Source organism: Nelumbo nucifera, chromosome 3 (assembly GCF_055504915.1).
Source record: "Nelumbo nucifera cultivar China Antique chromosome 3, China Antique-T2T, whole genome shotgun sequence".
Taxonomy (NCBI): Eukaryota; Viridiplantae; Streptophyta; class Magnoliopsida; order Proteales; family Nelumbonaceae; genus Nelumbo; species Nelumbo nucifera.
This window is the reverse complement of record NC_142651.1, coordinates 105,623,036-105,644,523: the sequence shown is the minus strand read 5'-3', so window position 1 is coordinate 105,644,523 and position 21,488 is coordinate 105,623,036. Positions and strand designations below refer to the sequence as shown.

Below are 21,488 nucleotides of genomic sequence, written 5' to 3'. Positions count from 1 at the left end.
TATTGTATTTGGTATTGGCATTGCAACTTAACCATCCTGCTATAATGATCTCTCAGGCAATGGTGGAATTTAAAAATAATTGTTATATATATATATATATAAAACGGATGCTCTCTCCGTGCAGCAAATGGAATCTATTCATGCGAGTAGATTCCCACGTGAGAGTTCACAACCCAGTAATTATAGTAATTAATGGACAGTTAATGGAATCTACTGATTATTACAGTAATTTAATAAATTCATAATTAGTGATTATAATTAATAATTACTATTATTATAAATATTATTAATAACTAGATATTTAATTTAAAATTATAAATACTGTTATTAAAAAATATTGTTAATAAATTACTGATCATTACAATAATTTAATAAATATATAATTAGTGATTATAATTAATAATTACTATTATTATAAATATTGTTAATAAATAGATATTTACTTTAATTTTACTTTAAATTAAAATTATAAATATTGTTAATAAATTTAGTAATTATTGTTATATTAAAAATAATTAAAAGTATTGTTATTGATTATTTAATAAAATATTATAATTACTGACTATTATTGATAAATATTGTTAATTTAATTTAATTTTGGTAATTATTAATTTAATGAATATTGTTAATAAATCCTATTCATAAATTTAATATTTATTGTTATATTAAAAATAACTAAATAATATTATTAAAACTATCATTAATGATTATTTAATTAAATAGTATAATTACTTACTATTATTGATAAATGTTGTTAATAACGTTCTGACAATCGATGGTTCGACCGTCTGGTTCGAACGGATGGCCCGTTCTGACAACAAAAATTACAAACAAAAAATTATGGAACTGTTCTAGCCACCGATTTTCAGGTCAATAGGTCAATCATCCAGTTCGAACGGGCGGTCCGTTCTGACAACAAAAATTATAGGCAAAAAATTGAGTTTGTGAGGTCTATTAAGTAGTATCGTACATGTTATGTCATTCGAGCGTTTGACTCATATGACTCAAAAACGGAACCGTTCTGGCCACTGGTTTTTGGGTTGACAGTTCAACCGTTCAGTTCGAACGGACGGCCCATTCTGACAACAAAAAATTACAAAACCGTTTTGGCCATCGATTTTCGGGTCAACGGTTCAATCGTTCGGTTCGAACGGGTGATCCATTCTAACAACAAAAATTACAAGAAAAATATTGAGTGTGTGAGATTCATTAAGCAGTATCATACGTGTTATGTCATTCGAGCGTGTGACTCATACAAGTCGAAAATGGAACTGTTCTGGCTACTGATTTTCGGGTTGACGGTTCGAACGGACAAACCATTCTGACAACAAAAATTAAAAAAATAAAAAGCAACCAAAAACCATCGAATGGGTCAATGGGTTAACGGTTTGACCACTCAGGTCAATGGACTATTGACCGATTCAACGGTTTTTGGCCAGGGACCGGGATTGGGGTAAAACGGAACTGGTTGCCTGGACGGTTCCCAATCAAAAAAAAAAAATGAATGACCCATTCTGACAAAAAAATTGAGTGTGTGAGGTCCATTAAGCAGTACCATACGTGTTATGTCATTCGAGCTTGTGACTCATACGACTTGAAAATGGAACCGTTCTGGCCACTGGTTTTCGGGTTGATGGTTCGACTGTTCGGTTCGAACAGATGGCCCGTTCTGACAATAAAGATTAAAAAAAATAACTAAAAATCATTGAACGGGTCAATGGTTCGACTACTTGGGTCAATGAGTATTGACCGATTCAACGATTTTTTACCAGGGACTGAGATTAGGATAAAAACAGAACTAATTGCCTAGATAGTTTCCAATTAAAAAAAAACGGTCAAAAACCATTAAACAGGTCGACGAATTAACAATTCGACCGCTCAAGTCAATGGATCGTTGACCGATTCAACAGTTTTTAGCCAAGGACTAGGTCAATGGATCAACAGGTCGACGGTTCCATTCCAGCCTAATGAGGGCCTCTCCGCTAGTTGACTCATTACACATAGATTTGGATGTATTGGGGGTGGGATTTATGGGTATTTGGGAATTGATTATGTATATCCATCTTTGGTTGTATATGATGCACTAGAATATAATTCATTGCCAAGTAAGAGCTAGGCCATTGGACTAATTTTTTTTTTTTCAAGTGGGCGGTTAATGGAAGAAACATCAAATTAATGTTCTCCCAACGCCCATGGTTTTGAAAAAAAACATTTTATGACTTTTAACTCAAAACAGTCTCAACTGAATAAAAAATTAGGTTATATTTGTTTTCGGTGTAAATACAAAAATACATCGATGTAAATTAAAAACGGCCAAATGTATCATCACAAAAGTTGAACCGGTCAATGTTTAGTTTTACACTGTTGTGCGTTTGAAAGATGAGTGTAAATCATGAGAGTATTTTTTATGTGTGTTTGGAATTAACATGGGTGTAAAACTACACCCAGAATTAAAAATGCCTATTAATGTCAAATTCAATTGTTTTGAAATAAAAGCCTACATAAAAACTATTGCACGGAACCATGTGCCGATTCCCGAGGAAAGAAAGAAACTTCACACCACTCACCTCTGTACAACAAAAACTACTACCCACTTCCCTCCTCATCCCTCTCACACACTCTCTCTCTCCCTTTTTGGCCGGCTCTCGCATGATCGCATCCATAGAGAAACCCAGAATTGAACCAGAAGCTCAAACACTTGCAACCCACAAAGTTCTCTCACCCAGCAATAGTGGAAGGAGGAGCAGTGCTTCCAACTCGCTTGAGTTCAAGTTCTAGATGGTTAGAAACCCATCCTTCCCACAACCCAACCTCCACTCTACTGATGAATTATTCGTTGACGGCATTCTGCTCCCACTCCACCTCCCTTCCCACCACTCCAACCCACCTGTCTCGGAACCCAAAGCCAATGTAGAGGAGATGCACACTCCAGAACCCGAATCAGAGCTTGGGTCAAGACTAGAGTCAGCAACTTTGTTATCCGAGTCACCACTTGTATTTTTGACATTCAAGCGATGGGGGGACATTTTCAAGAAGGGTGAAAGGAAAGCAGAAGCCGTGGCATCCTCTACAACCACCAACAATCATGAAGACAGAGACAAAGACAAGAAGAAAGAAAGGAAAAGTAGTAGTGGTGTGAACGCAACGAAGCTCAACATCAATATATGGCCATTCTCCATAAGTCGTTCGGCTGGGAATAGCGGAAACCGACCAAAGATGACTGCTGGAAGGGTGGCTTCTTGAAAGGTTAGTAGTGCCCCTTGCTCACGCAGTAACTCAACTGGGGAGTACAAGTTCTGGAAATGGCCAAGTAGTCTTGGTTGAGGTGGGATCCATGTGGGGAGGAGTAGCCCAGTTTGTCAGGTACGACGTGGAGGCTCCGATGCAAGAAGCTCCAAGCCTCTGGCTTGGAATGCCAATAAGGGGGTAAAGAAGGAATGATTAGAGAGTTGGCAGAGCAAGAATGTTGGTGGTGGTGGAGCCAGAGCTAGGGTTTTGAATTTGAATGTTCTGATGTGTATAGGGTGCCATTCCCATTTGAGTTGTAGGAACGATGCGAGTAGAGCCATTGGCAATGGTTGTAGTCATGAACAGGGCCAAGGTGTAGCCAGCTCTAGATCTGGTACCTTCTGTTCGTTGCGAGGTGGGGATGATGACAACTTGAGAGCGTCCTCAGTGTTATGAGATTAGGGCGTTTGAATATGTGAAAGATAGTGAGAAAAGAAGAGAAAGAGCGAGAGAGAGGGAGGGAGTGGAAGAGAGGGGGTGACCAGTAGAACGGTGGTGAGGGTGCTAGCAAAGTGCTCAATAGTGAGAGAGAGAGGATCAAAGGAGACGAAGAGTTGTTGGCTAATTCGGAGTTTTTACACCTTGTTTACTTCGATGGAGTTTTACATCAAAAATATCGATGTATAAAATACATTGACAATCAAAGTAAAAAAAAAAATCGGAAATCACTTTTACACCAATTTTCAGTGTATTTTTACATCCCATCCAAATGACTGCAAAATTGGACCGGAATGTAAAAATACACCGAACCAAGTTTTACACCCCATCCAAACACAGCCTTAACATTTATTTAAACTCAAAATGCTTAGGTGGTGCTAACTTGGCAACATTTCAAGTAGAAACAGCCACATCACTAAACATCACCTATATTTAATAAAAAAAATGAATTGTTAAAAAATTGAAACCAACTTTAGTAACAAACAAAATATAAGTTTTAAATACATATCTATAGTACTATTAGAAGCTTATGATTATGCAAAACTTTTGGGGGTGTTTGGTTCTATGGGCATTTATTAAAAAAATGTCGCCACATCAATGCCACATAAGCATTGGCATTTATTGCATATAAAACCATTGTTTTGTTTTACCATTTACCAAATAAATACTAAAAAACTGAAACACTTTGATTTGTGTGCCTAAGGCATCTCGTTTCCCCCAACACCCCAACATTTATTGAAATGAAATGCTTATGTAGCATATTTTATGAGGCGTTAATCTAAGGTGAAAAGTAAAAAATGTTTAAAGCAATGCCCACCAAACAACAAAAACAAAAAAACGTTTAAAGCAAAGTTGTACAAATAAACATATGGCTCATCTATAAATGCCATTGGAGCCAAATATATACTTTGTTTAACTAAAATACCCTAATTTTTGAATTTAGTGACTCTCTAACCATAAGGGTAGAATCTCTCTCATTAAATGTTATAGGTATTAATTCCCATTAACATTAATTGAATCATATTCTTGTCTTCTAGACAAGATTACCCTTGCTTTTGAATTTGGTCTCTCTCTAATTGTGAGGGCACAAAATGTAATTTGAACTACTTCATTTATCTCACCCAATTCATTTTCATCAAGTCTCATATTTATGGTATTAACTCCCATTCTTTTATTGAATCTTATATTAATTAACCATATTAAAGAAAAGTAAGAGTAACAAAAAATAAATATTTTTATTAATGATATAAATAAAACACAAATTTAAAACCAACAAAAAATAAAGTTGTTTTTCTATTTGGTGGAAAATAAACAAATAAACCTTTTTGGTCAAATTTGTCAACCATTGGTGTCACAATTTAATAATAATAATAATAATAATGAAAATACAAAAAAGTATAAAAATACAAAGAAAATTTTGTAGAAAACATTTAGGCACATTTCTAATATCATATATTCATCATATTAAATAAAAATATGTATGACAAACAAGAATAATTTTCATAAATATAAAAATATAAAAATATTTGAAAATATATTATTTACTATCATCACCATTATCATAAAAAATTGTCACGTGCAAAACATATACATACTTACCGGTAAATATAAATATGTAAATCAAATCCAATGTTGATCCAATTATAAATGAATGGAATTTGGATCACTTTTAATGGGATCATTGAATTAAAATTCAAACTTGGACAGTCATATTACCATACCTTTTGCAGCTATACAATCTAATTGGAATAAGTGGTGAGATTCCTCAATACAGACAGGGGGAATTCACATATGCGCCTCCCATAGCATATCCCAATCATGTATTCGAAACATTTCTGCTGACAACCTTCGGAGATGTTCCCAATGCAGGCTGATATGTGCATGTGGGGCACCCTCTGTGTGGCGTAGATGTGATCTCACACTTGCCATCTCAAGAGGAAATGTATACGTAGTTCTCCGATACATGGTAAAAGTATGGTTTCTTGGCACTTTCAGATCCGCTCCAGATCCAATAAATACATTTGGATTCGTAAAATAATCCCAGTGAGTCTAAACCAAATTCTGCCACGAAAAAAGTGGCAAAATAGCTATTGACTCCCCAAATTCTTCTCACTCACTGCTTGCACACGTCGCTCCTCAGGGCCTTTTTCTCTCTTGTATTTGTTTCCACGTGATTTCTTGTAAAGAAAATCTAAGTGAAATGGGCAATGAAAAGAAAAAAGAAGGAAAATTTGGAGTTTTAGTGGACAAAAACCTTTAAATCTGATGTTGTCCAACTTACTGATGTGGATGAGCAACAGATAAGTCCTATTGAGTTCAGTGAATCGAATTGGAATTACTGGATGAACTGTGTGAATTCGGATGAGCTGGAGACAAAATCATACACACCCAGCTGAATTACCAACCACAGTTGAATACATCAATGCTTACTGTGGGTTTCATGTGGGACTCAGTTGTATTGAACACTGGCGTATTCAACTGTGATAGATAGTTCAGATAGGTGTATATGTTTTTGTCTCCGGCTAATCCGTCCTCAAACTGTGTTGAAGGAGGCAAGTAGGGCAAAGTAATAGACACTGAGTGACCTGGAAGAAAGTAAAATCAAAGGTGCTTGGGGAGGTTATTTAGGGAGAGGCATTCTAATGTTCAAGTCGGTAAGAACTGAAAATGGTGGATAGAATGAACTATTTGAGATGAATTCGTCTTAGTCGAGTTATAATAAAGAGCAGTAAAAAGCGAGAAAGCAAGAGAGTTAGAATGTTCTAAGAGTCTGAAAGAAAAAAAAAAAAAAAAAAAACTCGTAAATTGTGCCCTTAAATAACCACCTGGGAGAGTACTGTTGTGTTTCTCACTTTTATAGGGCATGTGCGATGTGGCATTGGCTAAAGGTTATTGGGCAGTGGGCAGCCATGAATGTTCACCTTTTGCCACATGCCCCATTTCTATTCCGGGTTCTCGCTAATGATGCGACTGTTGGTTCCGATGTGTAGCATTCCGCACTGTTGAATCGGCTGAGGATGTGGCTTAGTTTCTAGCCATGTCAGTGTCCACATGGTCAACAATATAGGTTGGGGTACGACCCCATCAAAATCATCTTGGAGTAGTTGTGCAACTTGGGGGGTTTGGGTCGGACTTTTGTTAAAATCTGAATGACTTGGCTTGAAGGCCCAAGTCCGAAGTAGTGCTAAATGCTAACCCAGGCAAACCCAACTTGCACACTTGCACCCCCTACTTGAAAAAGATTGATTTAATCAGAAAGAACAATGATGATGAAAGGGAGGTCTTGCTTCTTTTTCTATTGTCTTGGGATTTAAATAACATGAGATATTCAAAAAAAAAATTACTTTAAACGTATTTTGCTTTTTGACTTTTTATGGACATTTCAAGTAACACCCCATATAGCATCTTCTATACAAGCTGAACTTTATGTTAGAATTATCCAATTTGTCTTACCAAGAAGTTTGTATATATTCTCATGCTAAATAGGTTGTGTAGGCGCTTTATAAAAAATCAAAACTTTCTGGTCCTATCTTTGGCTTTTGCATAGGATTAGGGATTTGCATGGTTTTTAAAAACGAATTGGTGACCGAACCGGTCAGGGGTCCGGTTATCGGTTTGAATGGTCCCACCGTTCGACTCAAACAGTTGGCCCGTTCTGATAAAAAAAAATTAAAATTAAAAAATGGTCAAAACCGTTCGAACAGTTAATCGGCCGGTTCAGCGATTTGCTGACCAAAATCAACGGTTTTGGGGGAAAAAGCGGTTTTGGAGGAAAATAGCGGTTTCCGGTTTTTCCGATCCGATCGTCCGGTCCAGTCCGATTTTGAAAACAGTGGGATTTATATGTAGAACTTAAAAAATGTGAACTTTTTTATAGATCAAAACTTTAATAGACCTGCCCATACGGTATCCCAACTAGCAAAAACTCACTGTTTATACTCTTTTACCTATAATTACTATCAATATGGGATGCCAAGGGTAGAGGACTTCGTATATGTTTGTTCTCCTTAATATAACTTGCACCTTTAAAAAAATAAAAATAACACCCCATGAAGTTACTTTCCACCTCATATAAATTGTGTTACATCAGCATTTCATTTCAAGAATTGCCCAAGCATTGGGGGAAACATGAATTTTCCCAAATAACCCATGCACATAAATCAAAGTGTTTTAGTTTTCTAGTGTTTATTTGATAAACAGTGAAATCAAACTATGGTTTCATATGCAATAAACATCGACACTTATGTGGCACTGATGTGGCAGCATTTTTCAATAAACGCCCACAAAACCAAACATATATTTGGTTGGAGGCTTGGAGTGCATTTTTTGCCACTGATCAGGGTTCAGGGTGGGTTTGGAGAAATCTGAAACTCTGTGGATCGAGGACAAGACCAAGATGGCATTTTTCCACCCTGCTCTGATCCCAACTTCGAACCTACTCAGACTATATTATATTACATAATATATGCAAAAATTGTTAATATATGTTAATACATATTATATTATAATATTGTATATTATGTTATACCATATTATATTACATAATATAATATAGTTCTATGTAGGTTTATACGATTTTTTACAAAAAAGCATAAATTTATAAAAATAAAATAACATGTATGAAATTGGAATTTGCCTCGGGAATTGTTGGGAATCTCCATTCCCTATGAGAATGGAGATGGAATTGGAATTTCTAGCCCCAATGTGGTTTGGGGTAGGGCACTTGAGTCCAGGGTCGGAAACGAGGCATGTAAAACCCAGTCCCACCCCACCCTGTTGCCAATCTTACCTTTCCTCCAATTGGTTAGAATCAAGGTTCAAAGTATTGACACGTATCGGCCTATATCGGCCAATATGTATCATTCCGGCACCCCATCAATACGCCCCTACAGTGGGTGTATTAGTGGTCTGGCCGGTTCAGGGTGTGGCAAAGACCTAAACCGGCTCCCCTTAACCAGTTGGCAAAAAAAAATTAAAAAAAAAACACCAAAAAGAGTATCAATTTGCCCAATACACCCATACCGGAGTATCGGGCATATCGATATTTTGAACCTTGCTTAGAATCAAATTCTGTTTATAGCAGTGCAAACTGCAGACCCACGCAGGTATGAATGTGATTATCCATCCCAAATCCTCTAAAGTAATGTCAGTTGATCACCCATATTACATGGTCATTGTAATCTCTCTCTAAATTTGCCCATTTCCTTATTCCTTTTAAGACATTAAATTATAATTGATTTTCTTTTAATTCATATAAGTTTTGACAAATGACAATGCTCATTGCCATCCTCATGTCCGAATCTCCAAATCTATATTACTGAACTTAAAAAGGAAAGCAAGGATTTTGCGTCCCATATTCGATTAATGAATTACTAGTGGAGGGCCCCTGCTTCGTAGGGGCTGAAATGAAATTATAACATTGTTATTTGTTATACAAAAAAAAATAATACTTTCTTAATAAGAAACTTGTAATTTTAAGTACTCAAGTCTTGAAATTCATATAAAGACTTAAAATAGATCATCATCTACTCGTTTTTTAAATATTGCTTTAGCAAAACATCTCATGTAAAAGAATATGATTATACAGTGATAACTTTGAGTTCTACTTCATAATTGTCCTTTGTTTCACATCGAGAACTCCCAATTGACCCAAACAGTAGGACCGTTTGGTCCGGGAACCATCCAGGCAACTAGTTCCATTTTACCCCAAACCCGGTCCCTGGCCAAAAATCATTGAATCAGTCAACGACCCATTGACTCGGGCTGTCGACCCGTTCAATGGTTTTTGACCATTTTTTATTTTTAATTATTTTTAATTTTTTAATTTTTGTTGTCAGAATGGGCCATTCGTTCTAGAAACTGATGGCCAGAACGGTTCCGTTTCTGGGTCATTTTTCTAAATGCCAATAATTAGACGAAATAACTTTGTAGTCATAGTCATGGGAATGGTAGACATTGCAAGGGATTCCAAAACCTTGAAAGATAAATCCAAAGTGACCTTAAACACGAAAAAAAGGCAGTAAATCCACCAAACTGGAAAAACCAAGGAAAAAATTAGAAAATTAAGTCCAAAGTTCCACTTTGAAACGAAGCTAAACATACATGCAATCAAAGAAAGAGACAAAGCAGATCGTCTTGTAAGAAAATAAAAAAAAAATTGCACAAGAAAACCCAAAGAAAAAACAAAAGGGAAGAAATAAAATGGTGGTAAACCCAACCCCGTTTTGGCGGATCTTGAAGAAGAAGACCAAATACCCAAAAAAAAAACAAAAGCAGAAAATGAAAAAAAAAAGAAACATATTGCACACTCTTGAATCTTGAATAAAGCCAACAATAGAAAAAACCTTTGTATAGTGAAAATCCAAAAGCATAAAAAACCATGGTTTTTGAACCACCGTTGACTCGGATGGACGAACATTTTGGCCTAGGAACCGTCCATGCAATCGATTCCATTTTACCCCAACCTCGGTCCCTAGACAAAAACCGTTGAATCGATCAACGACCTATTGACCAGGTGGTCGATTGTCGACTCATTGACCTATTCAATGGTTTTGACCATTTTTTATTTAATTTGGAACCGTCCAGGCAACCGGTTTCATTTTATCCCAATCCCGGTCCCTCGCCAAAAACCATTGAATCGGTCAATGACCCATTGACCCAAGTGGTCGAACCATTGACTCGTTGACCCATTCAATCGTTTTTGGCCGTTTTTTAACTTTTGTTGTCAGAATGGTCTGTCCGTTCAAACTGGGCGGTCGAACCGTCGACCTGAAAACGATGGCCAAAACGGCTTCGTTTTCGAGTCGCATGAGTCATACGCTCAAATGAAATAACATGTACGATACTACTTAATGGACCTTACACACTCAATTTTTTGTCTATAATTTTTTGTCATAACGGAATGTCCATTCAAACCGAACGGTCAAACCGCCATTTTTTTAATTGGGAACCATCCAAGCAACCGGTTCCGTTTTACCCCAATCCTGGTCCTTGGCAAAAAACGGTTGAATCGGTCAATGTCCCATTAACCTAAGCTGTCGAACCGTCGACCCATTAGAACTGGACGGTCGAACTGTCAACCCAAAAACCGGTGGCCAAAATGGTTCCCTTTTTGGGTCGTATGAGTCACACACTTGAATGACATAACGCGTATGATATTGCTTAATGGACCTCACACACTCAATTTTTTTCTTGTAATTTTTGTTGTCAAAATGGGTCGTCCGTTCTAACCGGATAGGCGAATCGTTGATCCAAAACCAGTGGTCAGAACAATTCCGTAATTTTTTGCTTGTAATTTTTGTTGTCAGAACCATTCGTTTGAACCGAACAGTCAAACCGAACAATCGAATCGTCAACCAAAAACCGGAGGCCTATATATATATATTAAATTCTTATTATATATATTTAATATATATATATATATATATGTGTGTGTGTGTGTGTGTGTGTGTATTGAACGGGTGGCAGAATTGGCATATATATATGCCATTTGGCGAAAGGGGAGAACAAACCTATCCCTTTAATAGATATACTAGCGGAGGGGCCTTGCTTTGCATGGTCTGGAGTGGAACTGTCGACCCGTTGACCCATTGACCTGGTCCCTAGTCAAAAATCGTTGAATCGGTCAATGACCCATTGGCTTGAGTGGTCAAATCGTCGACTCGTTGACCAGTTCAATGGTTTTTGGCCGTCTTTTTTTTAATTGGGAACCATCCAGGTAACTGATTCCGTTTTATCCTAATCTCGCTCCCTGGCCAAAAATCGTTGAATCAGTTAATGGCCCATTGACCTAGGCAGTCAAACCATTGACCCGTTCAATGGTTTTTGTTGTTTTTTTATTTTTTTAATTTTTCTTGTCAAAACGAGCCATCCGTTCGAACCATCGACCCGAGAACTGGTGGCCAAAACGGTTCCGTTTTCAAGTCGTATGATTCACAAGCTCGAATGGCATAACACGTATGGTACTACTTAATGGACCTCACACACTCAATTTTTTTGTCATAATGGGTCATCCATTTTTTTTATTTTTTTAATTGGGAATTGTCCAGACAACCAGTTCTGTTTTACCCCAATCCCGGTCCCTGGCCAAAAACCGTTGAATCGGTCAACGACCCATTGACCTGAGTGGTCAAACCGTTAACCCGTTAACCTGTTCGATGGTTTTTGGTCGTTCCATTTTCGGGTTGTATGAGTCACATGCTCGAATGATATAACACGTATGATACTGTTTAATGGACCTCACACATTCAATTTTTGCCTATAATTTTTGTTGTTAGAATGGATCATCCGTTTGAACTGGACGGTTGAACCATCGACCCAAAAACTGGTGGCCATAATGGTTTTGTAATTTTTTGTTGTTAGAATGGGTCGTCCATTTGAACCGTCGACCCAAAAACCGGTAGCCAGAAAGGTTTCGTTTTCGAGTCGTATGAGTCACACGCACCTATGATACTACTTAATGGACCTCACAAACTTAATTTTTTTCCTATAATTTTTGTTGTCAACATGGAACCGTTGACCTATTGATCCTTTGACCCGGTCCCTGGCCAAAAACCGTTGAATCGATCAACGACCCATTGATTCGAGCAGTCGAACCATTGACCCGTTGACCCGTAAAATTAGTCATTCTTTTTTTATTTTTTTAATTGGGAACCATTTAGGCAACCGGTTCCATTTTTTCTTAATCTCGGTCCCTAGCCAAAAATCGTTGAATCAATCAACGACCCATTGGCTTGGGCGGTCGAACCATTGACTTGTTTAATGGTTTTTGGTCATTTATTTTTTTTTTTATTTTATTGTCAGAACGAGCCATCTGTTCGAACCGAATAGTCGAACTGTCCACCCAAAAACCGATGGCTAGAATGATTCCGTTTTCAGGTCGTATGAGTCACACGCTTGAATGACATAACACGTATGGTACTGCTTAATGGACCTCACACACTCAATTTTTTGCCTGTAATTTTTGTTGTCAGAACGGGTTGTCCTTTTTTTTATTTTCTTAATTGAGAATTGTCTAGGTAACTAGTTCTGTTTTACCCCAATCCCGGTCCCTGGCCAAAAACCATTGAATCAATCAACAACCCATTGACTCAAGTGGTCGAACCGTCAACCTATTGACCCGACCACACAGAAATGCTAGTGATAAAATTTAAGCAAATCCCTGGTAGTAGTGTTTTCAAAACCAGACCACACCGGATGGTTGAACCGAAAAATCAGGAATCGGTTCAATTTCATCCCAAAATTGCTTTTTGGCCAAAAATTGTTGATTTGATCTGTAAACCGTTGACTACAGAATGGGTCATCTGTTCGGACCAGACAACCAAACCATTCAACTTGGAAACCGGTCCCCATAATGGTTCTCTATCCAGTCCGGTTTTAAAAACCTTGCTCGGGAGTATAGCACCATACTAGTTGGGGTGGGGGGTTGGATGCTTAGAATAGTGCACAAAGAAAATTAGGGCACATTAGGTTGGTAGGAATAGGGGTTCGTAGGAATGGACCATTTTGATTCCAACTGTTTGGTTGAATGAAATTTGAATCCTATTATCATTCATGATAAAATGGCATTCCCTAGTTTGAGTGAATAGCCATTCCCTCCCCTCCCTAGGGAATGAAATCCCATTCTAACTGATTTCAATTCTCGTTCAGATTTCTATCTAAACCAAACAAATTATTGGATTAGGCCATTCTGATTCCGGTTCTGACTACAAACCACACATCTCATCTGGTACACTACTTGGTTTCAAATGAGTCTCACGTTCGCTAGTGCATTGTCCCAGATTCCCAGTCACTATATATTCCATTGCGTGGTGCAAAATCAACAAGATTTCGCTATAAGTAGTGAAAAAAAAAATTAATATTTCTTCACATTGATGGCCGGGACCACAACCACTCTCTCCTGTCTAATGTAGAAAGAAGAAAAAATGAGATATAAAAATTAGGGAGAATGACAGTTCAGTCTAGAATCAGAATCTTTAGGCGCAAAGTACAGTTGGGATGGGTGACAGCTTGGAATTAATGTCAATTCATAGGCGGACATTGGTGTATAAAGTGAGGGTTTTTGATATTTTGAATATTTATAGATTTACATTAGAATTCAAAAATCTGTATTGAATTTATCCGTACTTTTCCGTAAAAATTATCAAAGAATTTTCAAATTCAAGCATGAATGTGTAGACTGAGATGAATGACCAGCCTTGAGCCTTGCATTTTCATACTATCTCAACCAGTTGCTACAAAGCGAAGACTACAGAAAGAATACCTCCTTTTTCCTGGTAGAGAAGAAGCTAGGAAGAAAAGACAGGTAAATCAAAGGGGAGAAAAAAACAATAAGGAATAATACACTTTTCATTCTTGCTTCTATAATGAATTAAAACTAATAATTAGTAATACCTGAGCATATGGAAACCATCCAAAGAGAGGGATTCCAAATTTTTAAAGGCTCAGTGGAAGGAGCCTTTACTAAACCTTAGATGTTGTATTAGTTTGTCTTCCCAAACCCTTGTCTTTCAAAGTAAAGTGAAATTTAAATGAATACCCTCATTGCTTTACTAAATGCTCAGAATGCATACCTACTCCGAAAGAACTAAAACCGTCTATTAGAATCCTGTATATTCGGAATCAATTTCCTCGGTCTTAGGTGCCGAAGGATGAATCCAATATCTTATTCCAAAACCCAGCATTATTTAGACTCAATCTTTGACTAAAAGGCTACAAACAATGGAAATGGAATTTGATCATCCAGCAATCAGCCCTCAAAAATGAAATTTAGATTATCAAAAGCAGGAGGCATTACATAAAATTATAGTAGTCTAACACGTATCTTTTGGACAAGAAAGGTGGATCTATTATTTTAGCCATAGATGGAACCCTAAATTAACATAGGAAAGTGCAGACTGCAGAGTATCACATGCTAAAAAGTCATCTAAAATCTCATAGTAAAAAAAAGGAAGGAAAAAGATTAATTATTACATGGACAACCTCTTATCTTAGGCAGGACAGCCATTCTCAGGTGGTATTTGGTGGATGGCCCAGGCCCAAGCGTAGTGGGCCATTCATTACACCAGAACGGAATGCTCAATGCCGTGTGGAGAGGAGAGAGATTTAGGGCCTGTTTGGTTTATAAAAATAAGGGTTTGGAATTGGAATAGAATGAATTATTCCAATTCCATCTGTTGGGTTGGGTGGTATCGAAATCCCTAAGAATGAAATTCCATTCCAGACTCTCATTCCTATCTAAACCAAACATACTATAAGAATAGGCCTTTCCATTTCTTTTCTAAGTGATTTTGATTTAGATGAGGGGTGATTTAGCCCTCAAGTGACATCATGACATGTGACGTCACAGAATCGTCAGGTGACATCTCGCACCATGTAAGCGGACTTCGAGAGCACTTCAGGCACCTTGCAACGACCTCCTTGACCCCACCTCAACAGGCCGACTTACAAACAAATCGAAAGATGTTAGGTTGGCATAAGAGGCGACCTTCCTCCCCTGACTTAGTCAAGATTCAGTTTGACGACCTGCATGGCACAATTGGTGACCTCCTCTAGCGAGTTATCGTCTTCGACTCCCTTGGAATCATGATGTCACATTGACGGAGCTGATTATCGCCTTACCCACTTCGGACGCAATCGGATAAGCACTACCAACTTACGCAGAGTCCATTTGCAGGTGAGAAACTACCTCTAAATCAGACGAGCCGATGATATCAGACCCACTTCGTGGAACTCATAGCTGCTAGCCTATATAAAGAAATCCCCTCATCAAAAAAAATATACCCGATTTATCTCTCAAAAAGCCCATAGCACTCTTGCTTATTGAATTATAGAACTCTTCGCTAACTTAAGCATCAAAATGCCTACCCCCGGATAAAACAACTAAGACACTCTAATCTTTTCTTTGCAACTCAAGTAGGGTGACCTATTCAATTTAACGTACGAACTGTGTACAAGCAAGGAGCACCTGATGCACATCATCAGATTCCAATTCTGACTGTAAACCAAACGGACCTCATACATTGGCTTTAATTTGAGAGTTGACACTGAGGCTCGATGCTGATTCCCGCGTTGTAGCATGAAATCTTGAATTTGAGTCATTCTAGTGTGTGAAGTGATCTCGACCAATCACCCACTCCCTGCCAATCATCCATGATCGATCCAATGATCCAGATTTCTCATCAGAAGGAGAAACCATGTCCTACACATTATAAAAAAAGTACTCGTTTGTAGAATAGATTCTGCAACCCTTGACACCCGATCACGGCTTCACGGGACTACCCTCTACCGTGTTTCATGACAGAGAGAAAAGAGAAAGAAGAGAGAGAATGACATGCAGAGAAGATCAATAGCAGAGGAATAGAAAAAACAGGTTTATCCTGAAAATGCAATTAATACAGTCACAGATTCCCCGTTTCTTCGTTCTCTTTCGAATTCCAATTCCTCGGTATAACCCTTCCCTTCCTTTGCATTCTTCTCTTATTAACAAACAAGTGAACTACGGATGCGTTCCCAAGCCAGAACACAGAGGAACCTTCAGATGGATTCAGAAAAAGAAAAAAAAAAAAAAAAACTTCTCTGTTTTTCATTTTCCTTGTAAATTCCATGGGCTACCGTGACACTTTTTGGTCAGTCCAGTTGAAAAGTACAACAAAAAAGGATCAAGAGAAGAAAAATGGTTTCATAATTCACTCATATCAAAAAGAGGTTAAAAAAGAAAAAGAGGAAAGGAAAACCTTGAAGGACGGAATCAACCCGTCAAAGCAAATGAATTTTCTATTTCTCCAACTTTTTCTTTTCTCTCTTTATCTCATTTGTATGGTTTCGTACTTTCTTCCTCTCTCTCTCTCTCTCTCTCTCTCAGCCATGGACGATCTCAGAGCATTTATTCTTGATCCAACGGAGTCCTTTCCTAAAAGAAGCCTTGAGTTTCCCCTCGACAGCGTAGGCCTTATATTTTGCCACTCGCTTTCGCCTCTTCAACTCAGCATCGTTAAAGCTCCATGATTTCGCGGCCGACGAAGCTTTACTGACCTTGGTAGCGGTGCGCGGTGGTGGTGGAAACGGAGGCGGATCGAGCGACCAAGGCCGATTTACGTTTACCTGATTCACACCGTTGAAGTTGCCCTTCGACGTCTCGAACTTCTGGTCGTTCCCGTATGGCCGGTAAGTCGACGGGAACTCTTCCATCCCCACCGTAAACGGCGAAAGGAAGAGCCCGTCGATCGACCAATGGAATCGGAGGAGAAGGAAGAGGAGTTGGGGTGAGAGGGGGTGGGGGATGAAGCTGACCTGGTTTTTGTTAGGAGGGGATACAGCGGGAGAGAGAGAGAAGGAAATAAAAGTTGTGGACGACCTCGACTTCCTCCCTCCGGATTTCTAGGTTTTGTTACCATGTTTCAAAATTGAGATAAATTTACGATATTGGCCTTGGTTCTATGTTTGAGGAGGTGGCCTTTTGAGTTTTGACTCGTTGTCAGGACTCGGGAGCGACTAGCGAGGGAGTGGAGTGTCCTATCGCTGACACGCCAGTTTGTCTTGGTTTGACATAACCTCCAAAAGCAACCGTCGGATCATATAGGGAATATCTGAAGGGACGAGCTCCGGACAAAAAAAAACGTTGTTCGTCAGATCAGTATCATCTTGTTAGGATGAGTGATGCATTGTATTCCATGAACTTAAAAACTGATCAAGGAACCAAAAAGGATTTTCAAGCACAAAATAAACATAAAAGCTTTTATTTAGCGGCATAAAAGACAATGTCTTAAAACCGATCCGGAACCGGAACCGCTCCAGTGACTTGTTTCCGGATCAGCAATTCGACCATCTGGTCCAATTGTATCCGCTTATGACCCAAAAGCCGTGATTTAGGTCAAATGGGTCTTTAGCCACCCAGGTCAGCTGGATATTGACCAACTCAGTGCTTTTGATAAAATAGCAGTTTTGAAGGTGAAATGGTGAGAAAATAGCAATTTGAGGGTGAAATAGAACCAGTATCCTGACCAGTTTTTGGGCCGAATGGTCCAACTGTCCAGATTAACAATATTTTGGAAATCCAAAGTTCTAAATAATGATACAGCCTACAGGTCAATACGTCGAATGGGCGTCTGTATCAATGGACGTTTCACTTTTCTTTTTTATTTTTTATTTTGTCAAACATGTTTAAGGGTTGGTTACTCTCTGAAATAGGTCAAACCCCAAAATACATTAAAGTAATCTTAAATCCTTACTTACCATCTGTCACAAATTGATCCCACTTCAGAGTCTAGATCACCTACCAATAAAATACATTTCAACACTCTCCCAACATAACATAATCCAATACCCCGTATCTCAAACATGGCGAGTACCACTTTTATGGTGGGTCGCAATCTCATGTTTTATTGGTTGGTAATCAGCCAACTCCCCACTTCAAAGGTTAATTGCATAACTGCAACAAAATCAGCTAACACTTAATTTTTTATAGAAGAAAATTATTAAATTAGTGGTAGGGGTGGAAATGAATTGAGCTTTTCACGAGTTATTTGAGCTCGGTTCATGAAAAGCTAGATTCAGCTCAGTTTAAGCCAAGCTTCGAACCAAGTTCAAGTCCGATATATAGGCTCGTTTGCTATTTGAAGCAATCTTAAGTCCAATAAAACTCGACTCGTCAGGCTTGCAGCCTAATCGAGCCTAATGATACACACACATGCATATAATTTTTATTATATGTATAATAATAAAATATTATACATAATTTTTTTATTTATTATATGTATGATAATAAATAATTTTTTATTTTTATAGAAACCTTAGCTTGCAATGAAGCTCAAACCAAGTTGAGCTTGAACTTACAAGCTTTTGAGCCAAGCCGAATTCAAGCTCAAATCTCTAATTCAAATCAAACTTGAGCTCGAACTCAAATAGATATTCTATTCAACTCAAGCTCGGATCCCAACCCTACCTGGTGGACGAATTTTCTATTTGAAGATCATCGACTTAGAACCAACAAAAGAATCTCAACTTTGCTATTCATTTATTTGTTTATAATAATCTTAATGTAATGTTTAAATTAGTTATTTATTTGGCTTGACCGAGTCGTAAGAAGCTTCGTTGTTCGTTCGAGTCTTTGAGACTTGCTATAGTTGATGGATAGGGGTATGTCTATCATCTATCATTGACTGCTTGACTGGCATTTGTTTATCGTATTGGGTGACGAATTCGCAATTGATTGATGAACAAAACGAACTCCAAAGCCAAGTTTTGCTTCCCAAAGCTCCTTTCCGCGATTGATGCTTGACCCCAAATATCCTTCTTGTCGTCACAACTGAAAATGTTAATAATATCCTACGAAATCAACCTCATAAAATAAACAACGCTAGAAAGTGGAAACAGCCCCACCCAACGCAGAGTGTAGAATAATCCGCAGCTGACGATTCATTCCACCGGGATATTAATTTAATCTGAAACCGAAAAGCGGTGCACGATACAATTCTTCTAAAGAATTTGAAATTCCAACTATTCAGTTCTTTTTTTCTTCTGCTTGAGAATTTTCTTCCGTCCTTCCTAATGCTAATGGTGGGAGAATCCAATGAATTGGGTGAGCACCACCAGTTCTTCGATTCCAAGAAAGACCAAAACAGTCCAAAGAATGTTGGTTCTTCAGTCGCACGAGTTAGCTCTTTGACACCAAGTCTATTCAAGAAAATTTGGAAAAAAAAAATGCTGCCACAAAGACAATACTGGAAGGGCTTAGATAAATCAAAAGCCCTCGATGAATTTGATAAATAACTACATGACTTGTTGATACCGTTTGATTGGTTACAAGTTCTTCCGGTATCAAGTTAGAAGTGACTATGATACCAGAAAAACTTACAGGTTGAATATGGACCGGAAGTGTGGTTGGTAGCATTTCTAACAAGCCAAAGCCGGTGATTCAGAGCAGCTTTCAGGTCTCTCGAATTCCTTTGACTCCCAAACAGGTACTAGGTGCTGGCCTTAGCAACTATGATAAACGATTTAACCTAGGCCTGGACCCAGCCTGCATTCATATTACAAACTTATACATTGGGCCCACTAGAAATATCGCACCCAGGAGCATACTAGACCCACATCCAAAACTTGGGCCCAAGCCCAGAAATTTGCAGGCTGGAAAAAAGAATCAGTATTGTAAAATTTCAGCCCCCTCCCCCCAAAAAATAGTCCATTGGAATAATGCAATCTGGTTCTACAACGTGCAAAATACCACATGATGTTCAGGCAAATTTTAATGAAGTTCCTTGCAACTTTTTCTTTTTTCCTTCTTGTGAAATTGGTAGCAGGCGCTGCAAGGGTTTCAGCGGTGGACACGGTGGAATCCATGGTATATGACATCAGCAAACAAAATAATGATATGGGTCATACCATGTCTGCATCACATTGCTGTCCACCAATGAAACTATATATGATATTATGCCTCAACTCACAAGGGACTGAATCATTTAATTTTTATTTAGCAAGGCTCTTGATTAGCAGTAGTTTCAGGAAAGGAGCCCCCCTGGTTCTCCAGCCAAGCCTTGCTCCCAGAGGCAATGCAAAATCAGATTTTTTTTCCCTTTTTTTCTCGAGTAAAATGGATCCAGTTTAGGAACGAGGGATATTTACATAGATTCACTGTGGTTGTTCACTAATTAAATAAAGAACATATACAGATGAAGATTGTAGAAATCAAAGGCTATGAAAAAAAGTGAGCTGGCATTATTTGGATTGAGAAGGCGTGTCCTTCCTTCTGAATTCCTTTCTCTTTTTATATGTATATGTATTCTTGGCCTTCTTTGTGTTATCCATGTGGGAAACCTGTGGATTATTGATAAGTAAAAACAGTTTAGGCTTGGATTGTGGAACAAATTGTTTTCTCATGCATATGAAGAGTAAATCAAATTGACTTCCATTTTTCTCAATGTCTGTAACAAAATTTCCCAGTTAACTAAGGGGCGTTCTACAACATGAATTGTTTTAGATGCCTCCGGTTCCCAAAAAAAGATAATCTAGTTTCAAAACAGATTATTTCTCAAAACAAAAACACAAAAAACATGTTCTTGGTTGTGTGTGTGTAGATTGTTTTTATAAAATTTGTTTATGTTTTAAAAACCATTATTTTGAAGGTTCCAAAAACATGTATTGTTTCTTGAAAGAAAACCAACTTGTTTTTTTCTTTGAAAACAAACAACATGTTTTTGTTTTGTTTTGTGTGTGTGTGTTTTGCTGATGTGGTGATTTCAAAACAAATGAAAACAAAAACATGCATATTGTAGAACACCCCCTAAGATGTAGATATTGAGCAGAAACTTCAAAGGATGATGGTGGTTATCCATTTAGCTCTATAGTGCTCATCTTCTTTGCCTTTCACTTACTATATAGGATTTCCATTCGTTTTTGACCTGGCCCTCTTTGACACTTGTTGGCTGAGATTGACCAAGGACGTGGTGGAATATGTGAATAAGCACAGCAGCATCAAGAGCTGCATATTCTAACTGCACGCAAGTTCCGATTTAGTTTTACAACATGAACCATTTAGGATGAACATGAAAACTAGAAATTTCACCTAATATTGGTAGCATTATCTTTTTCATGATATCATCTAAAAGATATGTTATGATTATCTTACTGAAAAAAGGTAATATTTTTGGGCAATTGTTTAGAAACTGCCCATTATTTTGAAGAAGTTCAAGGACCAGACTAATAACTGCTACTTGTTCAAGATGAGTGTAGTAACAGATAGCTCAAGGTAGATAAACCGCACTAAT

The 21,488-nt window shown here is 37.9% G+C and overlaps 2 protein-coding genes and 1 pseudogene across 5 annotated transcripts in view; 1 reads left to right on the top strand and 2 right to left on the bottom strand.

The window, feature by feature from the left end:
* Positions 1–2,778: 2,778 nt before the first annotated feature.
* Positions 2,779–3,684, top strand: LOC104599048 (uncharacterized; annotated as a pseudogene).
* Positions 3,685–16,584: 12,900 nt separating this feature from the next.
* On the bottom strand, positions 16,585–16,914 carry LOC104598840 (uncharacterized). Its single transcript, XM_019198016.1, has one exon. The coding sequence runs from the start codon at positions 16,912–16,914 to the stop codon at positions 16,585–16,587; it is 330 nt and encodes a 109-aa protein (XP_019053561.1).
* Positions 16,915–20,220: 3,306 nt separating this feature from the next.
* LOC104598841 (Polynucleotidyl transferase, ribonuclease H-like superfamily protein) overlaps positions 20,221–21,488 on the bottom strand; it is a 36,841-nt gene continuing 35,573 nt past the window's right edge. For all 4 annotated transcript variants that reach the window (XM_010261082.2, XM_010261080.2, XM_088901430.1 and 1 more), the window contains exons 10-11: positions 21,096–21,215; positions 20,221–20,538 (exon numbers count right to left, since the gene is read on the bottom strand). In XM_010261082.2, coding sequence (XP_010259384.1) covers positions 20,440–20,538; positions 21,096–21,215 — 219 coding nt within the window. In that variant the 3' untranslated portion in view covers positions 20,221–20,439. The remainder of the gene's footprint in view (positions 20,539–21,095; positions 21,216–21,488) is intronic.

Excerpts from the sequence above, each read along its gene's own strand:
- LOC104598840 (XM_019198016.1), bottom strand. The coding sequence starts at position 16,914 with ATGGAAGAGTTCCCGTCGACTTACCGGCCATACGGGAACGACCAGAAG.